This window comes from Sturnira hondurensis, unplaced genomic scaffold, assembly GCF_014824575.4.
Source record: "Sturnira hondurensis isolate 20B ecotype Veracruz unplaced genomic scaffold, ASM1482457v3 Scaffold0006505, whole genome shotgun sequence".
NCBI classification, from domain to species: domain Eukaryota; kingdom Metazoa; phylum Chordata; class Mammalia; order Chiroptera; family Phyllostomidae; genus Sturnira; species Sturnira hondurensis.
In genome coordinates this window covers 3,346,128-3,366,405 of record NW_028079136.1, presented here as the reverse complement: position 1 = coordinate 3,366,405, position 20,278 = coordinate 3,346,128, and the positions used below count along the sequence as shown (strand labels likewise).

Here is a 20,278-nt window from a genome sequence, read left to right as displayed (position 1 = left end):
GGATTGCGGTCATTTAGCCAAGAGTTTGGACTGTAATTGATAAGTGAGAGAGGAACCTTTGTTTGGAGAGGACCTACTATGTGCAAGACCCCGTGCTGGGGGGGGCTGGGACAGGGCAGACATGGGAGATGGGTTAGTTAGGACTATGGTACCATTGCTGCCTAACAATCTATGAAATGAAGTGACAATGTGCTCGTGGTGACGATTAACCAGTCCCTTGGCAGAGTGTGTATAAATTGATGGGTTTGCAAGGAGAGGTGATTCATTAAGAGGTCACTGCAGTAATTGCACAGGGAATCCTTCCTTTACTTTCTCGTGCATGTTCTTTTTGAGGGTGGGGTGGATAGGACTCGGATGGATACAAACAGGCATGAAAATCAAGACTCCTAATTTCCAGCAAATGGTTCTTGTGCAATCTCTCCCCGAAACAAGGCACACACACTTACCATTTTGCATAAGTTTTTTTCACAGATTCAAGAATCCTCTGGAATTCACTCAACACCCTGCGCCCCTAGCTGAGAACTGTAACCACCCTCCCCACAGTCCCTAACCCAGCCTGCAGGAGGGAGCATCCCCCAATGCACAGGTCTGCTGCTGTACGAGAAACTCCCATTTCACAGCGGAAGTGCCGGGTGGCAGACAGTCAGGGAAGCTCCCTGAGGGACAGGAAGAATAGCAGGTAGCCTGTGTTTAAGGACATTACTCTGTCACCTGGATTGTTTACACCTGAGGGGACATTGTCGCCAGCCCTGGCATAAGGGAACCCACAAAAAGGGGAGGCGGCTGAGGCCAAGGTGGAGTGGGACCAACTGTAGAGAGCAAGGACTCCTGTAAACCAGCCAGAAAGGAACTTTCCAGGAAGCATTTCCTCTCTAAGGAGGGGGTGGGGTGATTAGGGGATTACACCCACGCCCTGGCCCTGCAGAGCGCCAGGACTCTGCAAGGAATGTGGAGAAACCCAGGAGCAATGCCCCGCTTTCTATTTCTTGTTTTCCAGCCGAGACAGGTTCTATTTCCGATCAGAGCACAGTCTGGAGAGAAAGCAGTTGAAGTCCTGGATGCTTGGAATAAAAATTTAACCTTAATCTTTACAAAAGAAAAGGCATATACCTTTGTTGAAGATTTTTATTAAATGGAATGACAGTCATGCCATTTCACATCTCTCCCAGCATGCATTGCAGACCTAAGAGTGGTTCTTAAGCTTTTCAAGGTCAGGAACCCCTTTGGGAAGCAGAAGAGAGCTATGAACTCTTACCCAGACGTATGCACCTGTGGACATCACACAAAATTCCATCATCCTGAAACCCATTTGCATACCCCAGATTGTGAACCCTGGGTTCAATGAGCTTTGGCCAGATCCTCTGCTGGATTCCAGGTACCCAGTGAGGAATAAGAAACAGTCCTGGAGCCCAAGAGGCTCACAATCTGCTGAGGGTTTGTAGATGTGGAGAAGTTGGGGGAGAAAGTGAAGCAGGGGGCTGACCAGCAGCTTAACTGTATGAGACATTATACAGAACAATCATGTATACACTATACAATAGTACAGAAGCAGTGAACCCAACTGTCAGCTGTCCTTGGATTAGTCATACCCCAGGTACCATTGATCATGTTGCTAAGTGCTGAATAATGTGCTGAGGCTGGTTGTTCTTTAAAAGTAATTTTTCAAGAACGTAAAGCATCATGGCTTTGTATTCTTAAGAGAAAAAGATATCCTGGCCTCAAGATGCATTGTGAGATATTGCCTTCCCTCCAGGCTGATCTCTCTTTGCAAGGTTATGAAACGCCATGGATAATTTAAGCCAGAGAGAAGAACCCAGAAAGGGTCAAAAGATGCTGGGGAAAAACAACTGAATGGTTTAAAACAATTACAGGAAATGAGAAATGGTCCTGTTCACTACCCAGCATCGCCTACCTGCCAGAGCTTCCACCACTGGGACTACTTCCTGCAGTTTATTTATTTTGTCTATGTGAATTTATTTAAGACTTTTTTCCCAATAGGTGACAAATTTCCAGTCAGTGATTTAGCAGGTACCCCTAGGGTTTCCACTGTTTCCTCAGCCATGGGGCATGGGCGTGTGACAGCCTCCTCCAAAGAAAAATTATTTCCCACACCTGTGTTTTCCTGTCAAAATCCTACCCATCAACCTTCCCATTAAGGCCCAGTCTCTCTTCACCTTGGCATGTACTTGCAGGAATGCCTGCTCTCCTCCTAGTCATAGTAAACAGGTGTCTGTCTTCTGCACCTGATGGAAAGTTTCAGCAAATGGCAGTATGACCTTCCACCCACCAATTCCAAGCCCCCTTTTAAGTCCTCATTCATAATATCTTTCTCCAAGATGCTTCTGACCAAACTGTCCCACCCCAACTCCCACCTAAGTCCTACAGTGCTCCCCAGTACAATCTCTTGGCCTGGTGCATAGGGGCTTATTTTTGTCACAAAACAAGAAGTCTAGGGGTAGATGACTGGCTGGTATTGTTTCAGCACCTAAAAGATGTCAGGGCCAGTGCCTCTGTGATTTTTCTTGGCCTTTTCCTCATGGTCACAAAAAGGCTACCTTGTTTCGTACATTGCGCTTGTAATCAAAGCCAGAAAAAGGACAGCCTGGGGTGGCTCACTAATTTCTCTTACCTGGAAAGCAAAACTTCCTCAGAAGGCCTCCCCTTTATCCTGTAAACCTGCCCTTATGTTACTGAAGCCACGTGTGAGTTATATACCTCCCATTTCCTAGCAGCAAGAAAGGCTGGGAAAGTGAGAACAAGATACTGCGATTGGCGGCCTTGTACTACCTCTCGAGCAGAGGGTTTGGCAGGCATGGCAGATGGAAGTCATGGGTCTCGGGTAGACTCTCGTACTTGCTATGCAGTATTTTGATTCACCAGATTACATCTCTCTCCCTCTTTCATCGGGCCGTCAACTATTTGCTGTCGCACACGCACTGTCTTATTCATCGCTTCGCTGCCAGGGCCTCACGCAACTGTTAAACTGAAACACGAGTAGATGAATATCTTCCTGCTTTTCATGCCTCTCACATCTAAACTTTTAAAACACAATCCAGTTTTATTCTGTTTTTATGTCTCTCTTGTGATACGAAAATTAATTTCTCATTGTTAATTTTCCACTGGATTTTGCAGGGGAGGCAGTAAAATGTTAAACCCTAGAGTGATAGTATTGAGAAGATACGATAAAGACAAGGTCTGACACTGGACAATAATAAGAGAAAATGGGACCACAATAAACTTGTGGTCCTCAGGGTTATTCTAACAAGAAATAAACTGAGAGCTAAACAAATTTTCCTCTCATTTTTGATAAAATTAGAACTAGCATTTATGAATGAGTGGTAATTATTAAGGAGGAATAATCTCATGGCAGCTACTAGAATTGCTTCTTTGCAGTAACGACAAGTGACTGTACCAATCTTTGAACCAATGGTTTCAAGCGAGTGACCTCAAGCGAGGATTGTAACCTTACTATTGGGCACACGTGGAGTTCTCATGTGTGTGTTATAGACAGAGCCCTACAGTTAAGCTCTCCCTCTTTTTCTCCATGGGCACGATATTGTGGACTTCCAGGATGTCTGTTAACTCCTGGACTGAGCTCCAGGTCCTGAGATGCACTTAAAGCCATAGCAAGAATTGATAAGGGTCTGGATCATGAAATGCACCCAGCCTCTAAACATATCTGCTCGTGAACATAAGGCCATGGTCAGGGTAGCAGTTTGGGGTCCTTAAGAAGTGAAATAAGGCAGATAGCCTCAGTTCCTAATGATATTACCATTGTTAGGACTTTAACATTTCATTCCTGGGGCTTCCCACAGAGCTGTTCTTTCATGGTGGAAGGAAGTTGATGCTGATTATAAACTGGATCACTTCTACGGAAAACATCCCTGAGATCACAGACAAATTTTGTAATGTATTATAAGTGTTCAGTAATAGGGATTTTACTGGAATTGGGATGAGGATTGGCAAAAATAGTCTGGAGACCACAAACCCGAGCTTCATTTTGGCCGTTTATTAGCTCCCCCTAAGGCAGATGACCAAGGTAGCACCCTCACTCCTCCCTCCACAAGGAAATGAGACAGACCTGGCATTGATCTTAACAATAGCTGCTATTTATTAGATATGTTAATGTGCCAGGCACTTTGTTAAGGGCTGGTGATGTAACAACAGCAGCAATAATGGCTACCATGTACTGAATATTGACTTCTTGCAACGTGCATGTAGCAAGGCCTTTCTTTACATGAATTCTGTGTACACAACGGCGATGCAGATCCTGACGATCAAGGTGTATTTTTTAAGTCATTTCATGGCCAGGTCCTTTAGTTTCTGAAGTCTCCCTGTCCATTTTCACAAAGAGTAGGGATCCCAGGCCCCTTCGGCACTAGACAGCAAACCCACAACCTAGCAAACTCTAACTTCACTCTAATATGCAAATTCCCCAAGGAAAAAGAACAACCAATAAGTAAACCCTTCAGACAGAAAAGGGCCGAGCATCCAAGAGATTCAGGATGGTGTTTCTGGAAATGTTCTACTTTAGGTTTAAAAGGAAACTTTTGAAATGATTAAGTTCTTTAGAATCTCAATATTCCAAAGTTTGAGAAGCTAACACACTGAGAAATTTAATTTAGATTTCCTTAACACATTCTTTCATGATAAGAGAGCATTCAGTAGATCAGTATATAAATGCTCTGCAACAGGACTGCCAAATTGCAACAGAGAATGGGAGAAATTTGTCATTTTGAAATGCTGAGGGAATTCTTACTAACAGCTTTCTCATCTTGTAAAGCTATTATTCTCCTGAACGATAATATGATTTATAAATCTCAGCTGAGTTTTATACTTTGACGCAAACAGACTTCAAGTGAAATGTATTTTTGCAGAATATAAAAATCTCTCAGGAGTTGACCAAATGAGGAGTAAAAAGAGACATCTTCTGCAGCTAAGCATAGCAAAGTCTTGGTCTCTGTTGTGATATCGGTAGGTGAATGTTGGTCTTCTTCAGAGTTCTGGGCTTAGCTTGACTTCTCCCTCAGTACGCTTTCCCTGGATGACATCAGCCACTCTGAAAGCTTTAACTTTCCCTTCTGCCTCAGTGACCTCCATTTCCACACCCGCCACCCCCACACCTCTCCTGAGTTACAGTTCCCCACGTCAAACTGTCCCCTAGATGCCACTTTTGCATCCTACAGTTCAATCTCAAATCCTCTCCTTTTCCTCCAAACCCTGTTTCTTCTACCACGACTGCAGCAACATTGGTAATGTCTGTAGAAATTAATAAGATATAGTTCCTGCTCTCAAAATTGAGTAATCTAGCACAGGAAATAGAAGAGTAAACAGGCCATTACAATATAGGTTAATCGGTGCTGTGGTAGGAGAAACCCAGCAGGCCGTGGCTGTGGTTCTCATAGGAGGAGCACCTGGCCAAGGAACCACCTGAAGGAAGTACCATCTTAGTTCAGTGTGATTAGGTAACTGAACTGTGCGTGTGTGTATGTGTGTGTGTGGTGCTGAGGAGTCATGAGGAAGGACAGAGAGGTCCCATGGACAGAGGCCCAGAGGTATAAGACCATGAACACGGGTATAGGACATGGCTTGGACAGAATGCTCAAACAGGATCAGATGGGGACCAGGGCAGATGGGAACAAGCCTAGTGTCCCATGTTTGATCTGCACAAAGTGAAATCCAAAGGGCATGACACCGAGAGCTGGCCAGCCACATGGAGATTCTGCTCGGGCTTTTCCTGGTGACCACGACCCAGGCTCCAGGCATTCCCACACAAATCTCAGTTCTCCACAGTGTGTTCCATGAGCTGATCCAAGGAAAATTCATCAGGGTTATGTTTCATAATAATGCTCACCTCACAGGGCAATTTTTTTTTTATACCTCACAGGTATTTTTTTATACCTGACCTTTAATCCTTACAACCACTCTGAGCAGAAGACAAAGCGTGGACTTTGGAGGCAGACAGAGGAACTTCAAAACCTTAGGCATGTGACTTGAACCTTCCTGCTTCTCAGTCATTTTCCTCTGGAAGATAAGCACTCATCTTAATCCCTCTGAAAACAATAGCATTTCTCTAAATTTGCCAAGCTTGACCTGAAATGACATGAAGCTAGTTATAGTTTTATTTACCCTCTTAGTGTAGATATTCTTACATTTTGCTGCAGAATATTGATGTGTTTAATTTGGGGGCATGTGAATGGTATCTGAAAAATTAATTAAAAAACACACCTAGCCCAAGGGTCCTGGATGAGGAATCTGAGGACCTGTGATATACGTAATGCGCACGACACAGGAGATAACGTGCGTGAAGGCCTCCACAACGCAGGGACTGGCAGGCCCAGTGCAAGGGCGCAGACCTTACAACTGTTACCAAACCGAGACAGTGAGCCTCCTGAGACTTTGGAAAACAAGGGATGAAGGAAACTGAAGCGTCTTATAGGAAATACATGTTTCTATCTCTGGTCTCCCAAATTTTTACAATCTTAATTTTGGAAAATGTAGGGATGATTTAATTGTTGAGACTGCGATCATGCTTTTAAATCATTGGCTTTGCCGTTGTTCTCATATTTATAGCAGGAGGAAGAAAATTCAAGATACTTGTCATAATATCTTGATATTTGATATCTTGATATTTGTCTTTGGGGGCTTCTGGGCGAGGAAACAGCTCAAAGGGCCTGGGAGAGTGGGAGAGGAGTCGGGGAAGGGACATAACTTCTCAAAGTCTGCAACCCAGAAAGCATGGCACCAACTGCAACAAATAAAATGGCAACAAGTGGCAACAAATAAAACTGTAGTAAGTTTGTATTTTATCTTTTGTACAGCAGGATTTTCAAACTATTTTGGCAAGAGAATTTTACGGAGACAAAGTCTGAGTGGCGCGGGAGCTCTGTGTGCTGCAACCACATACCAACCTGTTTTTACTGCATGGCCCAAGAGCTTTTTCAGAAGAGCAAATCTGATCATCTCACTTCTTGGGCCACACTCGTTAAAGCTCTCTCATCAAGCTTGGAGTAAAAGGCCATGTCCTTGCAGCCTCTGGGTGATGTGGTTCTGCCCACTCTCCAGCTGTCTCACACCATCTCCCTGGCTCACCATTTGTAGGTTCTCCGATGAGCCCTGACCCTCCCCCACTTCAAAGATTTTACAAGGAAAGCCCTCTCCCTTGCTTCGCCCTCCCACTTGCCTAGTTAGCCTCTTCTTTCAAATCTGTGCTTAGCCATCTTTTCTGGAGGGAGCCTTTCCCAGCTTGGTCAGGACCCCCCCCCCCCCGCCCCATGTTATACTCTCCCACACCCTGTGGATTTCTCCATTCAGCACTTAATCACAGTTGTGTTAAATGAGTAGGCGAGGATTTAGTTGTTTGATGCTTTTCCTTCCACTGTACTGTGAACTTTGAGAATGGAAAGGGTCCCCATCTGTCTTATTCATAACAGTATCCCTGGCCAGTGTCTAGCCACTAAGTAGGCCTCCAACAACTACTTGTTGAAAATGTACCAGTAAATACAACAAGAAGGCAGGAGGGGAAGGAAGCTGCTTCGGCTAAAATGAGGATAAAGCCGTTAGTTGAAGTAAGAATGTGGGGCCTGGAATACTTCCCACTAGATCTTCTTCTCCTCGCCTTCCACAGGGGTCCCTGAGGCCCTTCTCGGTGGGAAACAGTCTAAAAAGCGCCGTGGGATACTCTGCCTAATAAAAGGCTTCATTATCTGGCTTTGGGGTGAGAGTCAGTGTTCTCAAGAGTGTTCTCTTGGCCCAAGGAAACATTCTGCTTGATGGTCAACAGAATGATCGTCGTAAAAGATCAAAGTAGCTTTGTGTTGACAGGAAGTATATTTCATTCATTGATTTCAACATGTTGTCTCCCCTGGGTGGGGAAAAACTATAAAAGACATATGTAGACTGGTCTGCATTTTATCCTTTTGTGCAAGGCAGGGTGCAGAGTAGACATTTCTTAGGAAGGTCATCTTGGCCTAGGCCCAGACCGTTGAGAAAACTGCCTCTGTACTCAGCAGATCTGTGCATACTTGGCCCCATTCCCACATGAGAGATCGTGGGACACAGGGCAAATCGTGTGACTCTTTCACTCGTTCAGTGTGGTCAGCTGGGATGGAGTCAAGGGCCCCCCGCTCAATAGGGTAACTCAAAGTAAAAACTACCTTTGGATTGAGTAGCGTTGCTAAAGAAAATCAGCAGCAAGGGCTGGAGATCCATTGGCACCGTCTCAGCGTTAAGCGTAGCAGACTTTTATATTACTGGAATACTAGGTTTTGGGATTTGACTTCCGCACAGCCAGCTAAAAATAAGTCGCAGGGTGGGTTAAAGGAGAGGTAGGGTGTCTGTGTGATCCTAATTAACGAGAAAATATGTGCTGGCTAAAAGTAAGTCCTTTTTCAACCTCAAAATATTCTTCCCAGAGTCTAAGAACCTGTGTTTGACATGTTTAAGAGAGAGATGTAACAGCTGAAGTTGCCTTTGTTCTGAATGCATGAGACAGTTTTGACTAGACTTTCAGGAAAGATATAGAATGGCATTTTCAGAACAAATCAAAATATATATTTTAAATTCCCTTTTTCCCCTTCAGGAAGAGGATTTGACATGCTTCTCTGATTTGAATTTGGGTGATCTACAAATGGTCTCAACAGTTTATATGAAACTAGAGTAAAATGAACCATTGAGAAAAGTTAGTAAAAATGCTGTCAGTTCACTTTCTTACCTTAATATTAGCACCAACACCATTACTAATATTTATTGAGTGGTTTCTAGGTTGTTGCTAAGCTCTTAACATATTTGCTTATTTAGTTCTTATAGCAATCTTATGGGGTAGGTATTATTTTTAAGATTTTATTTATTTTCAGAGAGAAGGGAAGGGAGAGAGAAAGGGAGAGAGAGAAAAATCAGTTGGTTGACTCTTGCATGCCCCGAGTCAGTAACCTGGCCCACAATCTAGGCATGTGCCCTGACTAGGAATTGAACCAGTGACTTTTTGGTTCACAGGCTGGCACTCAATCCACTGAGCCACACCAGCCAGGGTGGAGGCAGGGGTAGGGGTAGGGGTATAATAATGTCAATTTTCCGATGAAGAAACTGAGGCACAGAGAGTTGAGGTGACTCACCCAAAGCCACACAGCTTTGGGTGGCCAGGCAAGGTACCAACATCCCCCAGATCTGCCTGCCTCATCACTGCACTTGTGTCTTCTTCCCCCACAGGGCCAGCATCGTACAGAAACGCATCATTTATTTTCAGGATGAGGGCTCTCTGACCAAGAAACTTTGTGAACAAGGTAAGAACATGCGGGCGGCAGAGGGCCAAAGAAGTAGAAGTTGGCTCATTCAATCCAAACATCTTGCCTTGGGAATAAAGATGATTGGGCTTTCTGAGTTCCTCCAGTCCTTCGTCACGTAGCTCCAATTTTTAATTTGGCTGTATGCTCTGGATAATTGGATCTGCCTTAAGCTCTAATTACCCAGCTTGATTCCCTAGGTAGGAGATAATGTACCTTATATTGGTGTCGTCTTTTATTTTTGTGAAACAGTGATTATTCTGAAGAGGTTCCTTGGAATAATTCACAGGACTTAATTAAGGAATGCACAATCATGTACCTTTGGGAAGTTGTTCGTGGCTTTCCAGAATAACCACCAGCAGGAACTTGTGTGGCACCCCAGCAATATGGGGGGATCTTCTCCAAGGAGATGGGGTTGCCAACAGGGCACTGACCTTGTGATTTCAAGGATCTGGTCCTTAGATTTGCAAGCTCATCATCAACCTCTCCGTGGGTTCAAAGCAGCCTAACAAAGCCCAGGCAGACCGAGTAAACCAGAGAGGTCAGAGTAGAGAGGCCTGTGTTCAGATCCAGCCTGTGTCAGAGCCTGCCTCTGCCCTTCCTAACCATCTGGCTTAATGTATGTAAAATAGTGCCGTGCTGCCTCGGCACATAGTAAACGCTATATATAAGTATTAGTTACTGTTATCTATATCTGAGAGCTTGTTTGTTCATCTACCATAAAAAATTAAGACCTTAAACATCTGAATGTGTTTAGAAGTCATTAAGGAACTAAATAAAAATAGAAAATGTTCTATAATTATACATCTTTATCTCATTTCTATTCATTTTTGCAGGATTTTATTTGCATTTAAAGTCATTAGCATTTTGAGAAGAACTAATCCTTTCCAATTCTAGCAAGTCGTAAACTACTAAGAAAAAGGTTGATAAAAGTCTGCTGGGAAAATTATACGAGGTAATATTTTTTCTGAGTGCTTGCTACATCTCAAGCACCATTCTAAGCACTCCACATCCTTAATAATGTAATCTCTACAACCCTATTTGGTAAGAACTATTAATTACATCATCCCCATTTTCTAGGGGGCTCAGACAGGAAAAGTTTAAATGGCTTGCTCAGCATCACACAGCTAGTGGTAGAGGCCAGGGTTTGAATGCAAGAGCCGGTGCCCTTAACCACTTCCTTGTATCTGAGGGACTACCTCCCAGTTCAGTACAGTGAACTGTTGCCTTTGTTAGATCAAAGCATAGGTTTCCCTATAGATGAAAAAGGTTCATCTATAGGTTCTATTTCTATGGAATAGAAATTAGGTTCTATACTGTGGGGGGGCAGGGCGGTGCACAGTGAGCATGGGAAGAGCAAAAGGGGAGAGGTCAGATATCTTGCATTAGGACCATATCTGCCATAGGGGCCAGAGAGCTGGAACCCGTGGGTCAGGGCCCTAGTGGGCTTCCAGGCGGGCATCACAACATATGGCTCTCGGGGCTTTCCTCTCCTGTATTTAATGAACTTGTGCACAAGTTCACTCCACTTTTCTCCAAACAGAGAACATCTCAGCTGTTGAGGCCCTTGGATCTCAAAGGGCATTCCCATTCCTGCCCTGGCTCCATGAGGTGACAGGGAGGGCCTGTGGATCCGAGTCGTGGGTTTTCTGGATCACACATTTATAGGCCACCTCTTAGTTTACACCCCCTGGGGTATGGCTTTGTTAGTCTGAATATCAGAAAACAGCCTTGTTTCCCAGATTTGAGGCTTCTCAGGAGCCTCAAATCTTCGCTGACACTTCCATGCACTAACAACAATCCTCAACTCAGTGTACTTTCCAAAGCCTCCATCCTTGTCTATGAATGTGGTAAAAAGCTATGAATGTGGTAAAATTCTGCAGGTACAGTGTCGATAAAATGGCACTGCAAACCTCTGTTGGTTATCATCTATTTTTTTCTTTTTAAAATTTATTAATCTTTAGAGGGGAAGGGAAGGAGAAAGGGAGAGAAATATCAATGTATGGTTGCCTCCTGTTCGTCCCTTGATGGGAACTGGCCTGCAACCCAGGCATGTGCCCTGACTGGGAATCGAACCGCGATCCTCTGGCTCGCAGGCCCGCACTCAATCCACTGAGCTACACCAGCCAGGGCGGGTTATCATTTCTGAAGCAGAGGTCCTGTCAAAATGACTAAGCACACACCTGCATAAAGACAGCACTTCCTAATGGCAACTTCATGGGGGGTAGGGGGCGGCCCAGCAGGATCTGGGCTATAGGATCATTAAATACAGCTGTAGGTGATCCCTGGAGGCAGCAGGCCCAGGAGGAAATTCATCAGCGAGCAAGCAGATCACGTTAAGAAAGTGTTTAATTTATGAGCATAGAGCAAAGGGATTTTTCTTAAATGTGTATGACTACTTAATTATCTCTAGCTCTTTCATTAAGGTCTTTATATTCTTTGCTTCTGTGGTGAGTCCAATCAAATCTATCAAGGAAGAAGAGAGAGAAATGAGTATTTTTCCCCTCAGTGGAAGCTGTGAATGCATTGGGGAAAAATTAAGGACTGCACAGATCAAAAGCAATGGCAATCGTTATTTCAAAGAAGAGACATAAAACATTAAGCTACTTACAATTAAACGAGAAACATAAAATATTCAAAAAGGTGACCTATCGTAAACACACGCATCCCCATGCTCACTTTAAAACCGTGTCACAAACAATTAAGGGAAAGAGACAAGGAGAGGGAAGGGTGAAGGGGAAAAACAGAGAAGGGAGGAGAGTGAGGGAGAGAAGAGATCATGAGAAAAGGGAAGAAGAATGGAGCCTGAGGCTGACGGCCGGAAAGGAAGCTGACAGACTGCGAGTAGACACGGGGAGAGAGCACGTACCTCAGGAGACGCTGCAGGACCTGAACTTGCCTGGAGCCGGCAGGCCCGGCTGTACTTGGGAGAAGGGGGAAGTGAACGCTTGTCATCACCGCCCTTTGAAAGCCTGGTTCACTTTCAATAGGCTTTTCTTCACGAGGAAGCAGTATGGCTGTTTCTAATTTCAAACTTAGACATTTACTTTTCCTAAGTGGAAGCTTATTTTCTGTTGGAAGTCTAAAGGACTTATTATAAATGTATCCCTTTGAACTCCTGGGGACATCTTGAGTTTACTACCTGTACCTGAGAGCCCTTTTGCTAAGGGAAACTTACCAATTTGTCTCAGTTTTGTCCCCTGAGACATTATTGCTGTCTCATTTGACGCTGCCTGGTGGCTAACAATGGAAACCCCAGCATGTATCTCTGAGCTCTGAGTCCCTTTTTCAAAACTGATTTCGTTTTTTTCACAACATAGTTGGTCATAATGGAAATGTAGAAAACAAAAAATCTTCAGGAGTTATTGATCTACCCTGCCTTTCCTAAAATATATTCAGCAGGGCTTGTCCCTTAACTATCAAAGTGGCTTGCACAGGAATCAGACGTGGTTCCCTGCGCATAAGGCAGTGGGGAGCCTGCTCCTAAGCACAGACCATGCTCTGGCCTCTTCCCAGTGTACAAAGAGTATCTACACAATGATTTCTATTTTGGGTGGTTTCAGACCTCTTCTTTAGGACTATTTAGAAATCTTGGAGCTGTGCGGGAAGATAATTTTCTAAATGGACCATTCTTCATTTGAAAAAGCAAAAAGAGAAACACACAGAAAAAAAATTCACTCATTGGTGTTTCTGTAGACCTATCCAGCAGGTTTTGCCTAGACAGGTACAATGCAGACACTAAGAGCGTGGGCCCTGAACTCAAAACCTGACCTCCAGTTCTGCCTGCACCGCTCACTAACCCTGCATCCTTGGGCTGGTGGCCTAATCTGCCTCAGTTTTCTGATCTGTAAAATGAAGTTAACTAAAGTACTTACTTCCTAGGATTGCTAGGACAAACCTACCAATATATGGAAAAGACTCAGCACATAGAAGGACTCTATGTTTTTATTACAATAATGTGTCCCTTTTTTCTCCATCCTAAAACCTAGAATACACTTCTCCCCATCGCTGATTTTGCATATTCAAAGCAAATGAACCCAGTAAATTCCATATGGGACACTTATAAAATGCTCTTCCGTACACTCAAAAGAGTTTTGTATTTTCATTACTGTTCTTATTATATAATATTTAAGAATAAGTGTCCAACTTGGAAAAAACAACATTTATGTCTCTATGGCTAGAAGAACAGAAGATGAAGCAATTGGACAAGTTGCAGCTGTAGTCATTGTTTTCTTCTTATAGCAGGCAGGACAGACTACAAGCCACAGAGCACAGTTAGGGATGTGGGCTTGACAGTCGGGTATCCTGAATTTATTCATGTAATCTCTCTTTCCCCACTTATGGCTTATTCACAGCTAAAAACGGGGGCAGAGAGGGATTCTTAAGTTTTTCCTGGCTACCACTGTGCTCAGAAGTAAAACTGAATTTAGGAACATATTTCCAAACCCCCACCACTCCCATTAAAATGTCTGAAAGCTTGATACAAAGTAATGTGACTATACATGCATTTCTTTTTTTAAAAAAAATAACTTTGAGCAGTCCTTTATCCCGCCGTCTCTGTCTTTCTGTGCCCACTGCTGTCCTTCAGAGCAGCTTCTTCTGGTCCCGGCAATTTGGCCCCAGGGGATATTTCTTAGCGAGAGCATACACAATGCCTATATTCATATTCCTCTTAAAATCTGATGGAAAGCCCTGACCGTGTGGCTCAGTTGGTTAGAATGTCATCCCATACACTGAAAGGTTGCAGGTTCACTTCCCGGTCAGGGCACATACCTGGGTTGCAAGTTCGAACCTCGGTTGGAGTGCACGCAGGAGGCAACCAAGGGATGTTTCTCTCCCACATCAATGTCTCTCTATCGCCCACCACACACACACTTTTCTCTCTCAAATCAATAGAACATATCCTTGGGGGAGGATTAAAAAAATTTGGTGGAATAATTGTGTTGTAGTACAGGGCAGGGAAAGAAACTGGGGCCCAGAATGGATAACTGAATCAATTGTATCTCTGGTTTCTCAAGATAATCTCCATCCCAAATAGTCTGCCTTATTGGCACCACAATCTCCTCACTTAATCAGAGCAAAAGTTTTTATTTTTGTCTTTTTGCAGAATAGAATTACCATACCTATAGGTACACAAATCCTTTAGAGCCCCAAGGACTGCCCTGGTCTCTGTGTTATCAGTCAGTGAAAAGTCTACCTCGTATTTTTATTCCCAGGCATCAGTGAGGAGACCAAGACCCACATTTGCTCCCTCACTTGGTGCCTTTCCTTCCTGTTTCAGATTCCACATTTGACGGGGTGACCGACAGACCGATCTTAGACTGCTGTGCCTGTGGAACTGCCAAGTACAGACTCACGTTTTATGGGAATTGGTCGGAGAAGACGCACCCAAAGGATTATCCTCGTGAGTAGAGCGGCTACTTTATGGGTTGGGGAAAGTGCATTACAGCGTTCTGTCTGCCTCGTCACAGGATACACTAGCTGAATTGTGTTAGGTCTGCTCACTCACGCCAGATGATTCACGAACACATTCACGAACTCACATTCCCTGCAAGTGAGTTCATCAGGATCGTGGTATGCTTCTGGTTTCTTTGTGTAGCATTGTGCTAAGTGTTTTCTTATTTGTGATTAAAAAAAATATTCCTGAGGTTATGCTGCTTCTTTTCAGGTCACACATGGGGTAACCTTAGCCCTCTTCAAATGGCTCTTTCTGCACATTATACAATAGACACCTTTGTGCTAGAAATAGCTGGCCAAATAAATGGACCTGCTCTTGATGCCACAGACCAAGGTTGGCTACTCTTCAACATCCTTAACCACAGCAGGCACTGGTAGTCTCCCGGCACATCTTTTCCTTACTGACTCCAGGTACCCCCTTTCAAATCTCCATCACACCATGCTCCAGATAAGCAATGCGGGTCCATGAGAGCTGTCAGGAGACCCCAAACTTGCTATTTGGGAATCGATCCTTCCCTGGGACTCTGCCAACTCACTTTTATCATACAATTGTCTCAACAAATACCTAGCATGTGCCAGTCACTGTGCAAAACTCTGGAGATATAATGATCAAAAAAGGACACAGCTGATGTTCTCATGACACTCAGATTAGTGGGGAGACAGACACAAATCAAATGATCACACAAAACGATGTGAAAATTATAACAATGAATAGCAGACTTACTGGGTGCCATTTATATAGTATGTCATTTAATTCTCAAAAAATAAACTGCTTTTGTGCATGAGCTCACTGGAGATCAGAGAAATGTCATAATTTGCCCACAGTCAAATGTAAGTAGTGGATCCAAGCTTTCAAAGGGGGTTGCGGGCCCCTGGCCCCACCTCTCCTTAGGATTGCCTTTAAGACCCAGTGTCACTGGTTCTAACCGTGGGTGGCAGGCTGTACGTGGGTGGCACGGAGCGCGCTTTTTCTGGTCATTGATTTATGCTTGTTCACTTCACTTTGGAGTTGCCACAGCTGGGAAAGAACAGTGGGACTGGGGGAAAGAGATTAAAAAGAGGGATTTGAGTCAGCCCCAAAGGAAGAGGGAGCAAAGGATACATGGCCGGGACTTCGCAACACCCAGTTCAGAGCAGAACCTCCTCGGTCCCAAAACAGCCCACCCAGAGGGCACTCCAACATTTCTTGGCAGGTCAAGAGGCCTGTTGTTTAATTTTACCCACATGTAATTAGGGCTTGGGATCTTAGAAGCCTCTTAATAGTTCATTCTTCTGACTCTGGGATTCAGCTTGATCTGCTTCAGCTGGTGTGGGAGACCTGTTTGAACAAACTTGGGCTCTTTGCCTGGGGGTGGAAACCACTTGGAACAAGTGTGAAGGAAAAAATTCTCTCCAGTGCCTCCCATCCACCAGCCCAGAGGAAATAAAATGTTAGGGGCCCATTACTCATCTTTTCTAATTCTAATGAGCTACTTGATCTTTTCTGTTCTGACACCATTATTTCCCAGAATGAAAAAATAAATTTAAAAAGGTACAAACCATTGTTTCTGGGTCTTTGGGATAAATCAAGGACAAATCTCCACAGAATTTCTGTGGAGTTGTTGGTAGTCTCTTAACGAATAAAGCAGACATGTGTCCCAGATCCCTCAGGGTGGTTCCATTGTCAACTGTCAGAGTGTGTCAACTTTTGGTTGGAAAAACTTGGTCACTGTGTAAAGAACAGCATTTATCACATCATGCTGCAATTATTTCTTTAGGAGACTTTCTTCCCCATCAAATAAAGAAAGTCCCCAGGACAAAAGCCACAACACATTCATTTCATTCTCAGTGCCTAGAAGTGCCTGTTGCCTTCCCAAGTGCTGTGTCCTGATTGTTGGACTTGGAGTAGCATTGGCTTTGACCTGGGAGGCAGATTTCTAGTGCACNCAACTTTTGGTTGGAAAAACTTGGTCACTGTGTAAAGAACAGCATTTATCACATCATGCTGCAATTATTTGTTCAGGAGACTTTCTTCCCCATCAAATAAAGAAAGTCCCCAGGACAAAAGCCACAACACATTCATTTCATTCTCAGTGCATAGAAGTGCCTGTTGCCTTCCCAAGTGCTGTGTCCTGATTGTTGGACTTGGAGTAGCATTGGCTTTGACCTGGGAGGCAGATTTCTAGTGCACATCCGGTCACAGTGGCCAATCCTGAACAGGGGGTGTAGGCTAGACCCTCCCTGGAGGAAAAGGGCAGCTTTGTACACTCAGGAGACAGGGGCCAGTTGGAAGGGCACAGAGGAGGTTAATCGGGACTTTCAAAACGTGATACTCTGCAAAGTTATTTCTACCATCTTAGGTCATAGATGACTTTCCTTTCGCCTCCCCGAGGATGATTTTGTCTTGATAACCAAAACTTGCCATTAAGCCCAATGAAGCTGTACTGTCTCTCCACAATAGTGCAGACTAATAAATGTGGAGTTGGCCTCTCGTGTTAATTACTCACCAAACAATACTTCCTCCGGAAGGACCCTGGAGCAGCAGTTCTCAAGCTTCTTCACTGCAAGGCCCCTTTACACACTGAACATTTGTTGAGAACTCCAGCATACTTGGGTTTATATGGGTTGTATATCTCAATAGTCACCATTCCAAAAATTAAAACAGAAATTTTAAAATATTACGTAATTTTAAAAAGCAGCATGCAATAATAAACTTATTACATGTTAACATATTTATGAAAATGACGGTTGTCCAAAAAAAGGAATTTTAGTGAAAAAAATCACTATTTTACAGTTTTCCAAATCTCTTTAATATCTGGCTTAATGGAAGATACATGGATTCTCATATTTGCCTTTGCATTTGTCGTGGTTTTTGGCCAGGGATCAGGCTGCTTGGTTGAAGTATATATGAAGAAAATTCTACCTCACACAGATGTGTAATTGGGAAAGGAGAGAATATTTTAACAACCTTTTCAGATGAGTACAGATGACCTCCCTTGATACTACGCCAAAACTTTACAAATGGCACAGCGGTCCTCCCTCAGCTGGGGAAACGTTCTAAGACACCCAGTGGATGCCTGGAACTACAGATGGTACTGAACCTTAAATACACTATGTTTTTCCTATAGATACATACCTACGGTACAGTTTAATGCTTTTTCCAGCTTAACCCAGCACTTACCACACACTGTGACCATAGCTTTGTAATCTGAAGTGGGACAGCAAATCTAGTGTGAATGTCTTTCTCCTTCACGATTTCATTGACAGAGATTCATTCTTAGAGCAGATCTTAGCAACCTCAGCCTATGATTGTGTTTTTTTGTTGTTTCCTTATGAAGTTGAAAGTTTTCACCTTTTCACTGAAAGGAAGTACTTTGCACTTTCTGTTTGGCATATGCGATTGCCAGCGTCCCTACTCTTGTGGTTGTAGCCATTGTTGAGTAGAATAAGGGTTACCTGAACACAAGCACTGGGATACTGTGACGTCCATGTGGTAACAGAGACAGCTAGCTACCAAGTGACTGAGAGGCAGGTAATCTATACACGAGGATGCACCGGACAAAGGGATGATTCACTTCCAGGGCAAGACAGCGGGGCATGTCATCACACAACTCAGAATGGTGTGCGATTTTAAAACTTATGAATTGTTTATTTCTGGAATTTTTATTTGATATTTTCAGACCATGATTGACCTCAGGAAACCGAAACTGTGGAAAGCAAAACCTCAGATAAGGGGGGACTACTCTACTTTCTTAAAGGATAATTGTAACATAGAATATTGAACCATGCTAATGAACTTGTATTTTGTTACATTAAAATGCATTGCTTTCCTTTGACTGGAACTTTTACAACTGAATGATTTTGTAACATCATTGATTGGTCATTTGGAAAATACTGGTTTACTGAGTTATGCAGACAATCCAAACACTGAGACATCTCATTATACAATATCAAAAATCACACTCATTAGCATCATTTCCATTCTCATCGGAAAAGGGTTTATATATTGGAAAGCTATAAAATTAATTAGTGACATGCTAAGTTTTTGCCAGAAAGCTTGAATTTTATCATTGGCAGCAAATGCTGTCAGTTGTGTTCCTTGAAGTGACAGGCTCACTTCATTTTTGAGATGTCTGCCAGATTCTCAAGTCTGAGTAACCATAGTTTTCAGCCCAGCTTATACCTCAAACAATCACACAAGGGCTTTTATTTGAGGCAATCATGGCACTTCAGTATATAGTGCTTTATGCATATTTCCCAATTTGTCACACAGTATAATAAAAAACATGTATACTCAAAGGTACAGAGATTTAATAAAGTTAATAATTTTATGGTTTTATCAATGACACTCTGAAGCAAAACTGACTTTTTTGGTGGTTGGTTCGGCGGTCATTCGGGGCAGTAAAGAATACATTGACTGCTGATACACTTAAGGCCACTGCCTGGATCTGCACTAAGTTCCAGCAGTCATACTCACCCTGTTTTCACACCATCAGTGTTCACGTGAACACATTGCAAAAGGCAAACAAGATCTTAGTAGTATTATGAGAATAGTCTTCACCTCACAGTCCCCTTAAAAAGGCCCAGAGTCCCGACAGGTCTCTGTAGTACTCTCTCAAAGTAAACCACACTTGGAGAACCTCTGCAGTGACATAGCTACAGAGGGTGTCTGTCCTCCTGTTCTCTTTGGATACCTTGAGAATTCGCACTGGACTCTACATGGTGGATTGGGCACCGACCTTATGCTTTTGGCCATCTCTTGTGGTGAGCCACATCTGCCCATGGCTCCTCTCAACCATTATACAAAAGGGTTTATTCCAAATGCTGACTTCGGACTTCCCTCTCTTAGAGAACAGAGCACTCTCTGCATCCAATACACTCCTTCCTCTTGGAGAGGCTAAGTGTGGTGAGCTGAGGAAGGTGGCCTAAACAACTTCTGACATCCCTTCTCTATTGTAATGCCATAAATCCTCGATGGCCATCTGGAAATAGTAAAATCCTTTCAAAACACTCCCGACTGAGTAATTTTTTTAGAAACTCATTTTAAGGCTGGATCATGCAAGTTTTACCTCTGAATTTTACAACTGGAAAAAACCTGAAGTGCAAAGAAGTTAAGGGCTTAGATCTCATAGCCAGAGAATGTCAGAACCAAAATCAAAGTTCAAATCTCTTGATTCATTTTTGCCTTCCTCTGGGGCTGTCATGAGGCAATCTTCTCGCCTCTGCAGTAAAATTAAATGTCTCAGACACAAAGAATCTTTTAAATTTTAAAATTTTCTTTTTATTTTAGAGAGAGGAAGGAGGAGAGAGAGAGAGAAAGAGAGAAACATTGTTGTTCAACTTATTTATACATTCATTCATTGCTTCTTGTATGTGCCCTGACCAAAGATTGAACCTGCAGCCTTGATGTGTTGGGATGATGTTCTAACCAACTAAGCTACCCAGCCAGGGCTAAGCATCTTCTAATAAGGCCCTGCTGTACCACCATGAACTCAACAGAGACCATGTTCTGAACAGCTTTGCCCTACAGTACAAAGACCTTCTCTGCAGAGATCCTAACT

General features: G+C 43.4%; 1 protein-coding gene across 1 annotated transcript in view; it reads left to right on the top strand.

Moving 5' to 3' along the window:
• Positions 1 to 20,278, top strand: part of SPON1 (spondin 1) — a 270,328-nt gene that overhangs the window by 94,755 nt on the left and 155,295 nt on the right. Inside the window, exons 4-5 of the mRNA XM_037050019.1 lie at positions 9,208 to 9,281; positions 14,563 to 14,685. Of these exons, the coding sequence (XP_036905914.1) occupies positions 9,208 to 9,281; positions 14,563 to 14,685 (197 nt within the window). The remainder of the gene's footprint in view (positions 1 to 9,207; positions 9,282 to 14,562; positions 14,686 to 20,278) is intronic.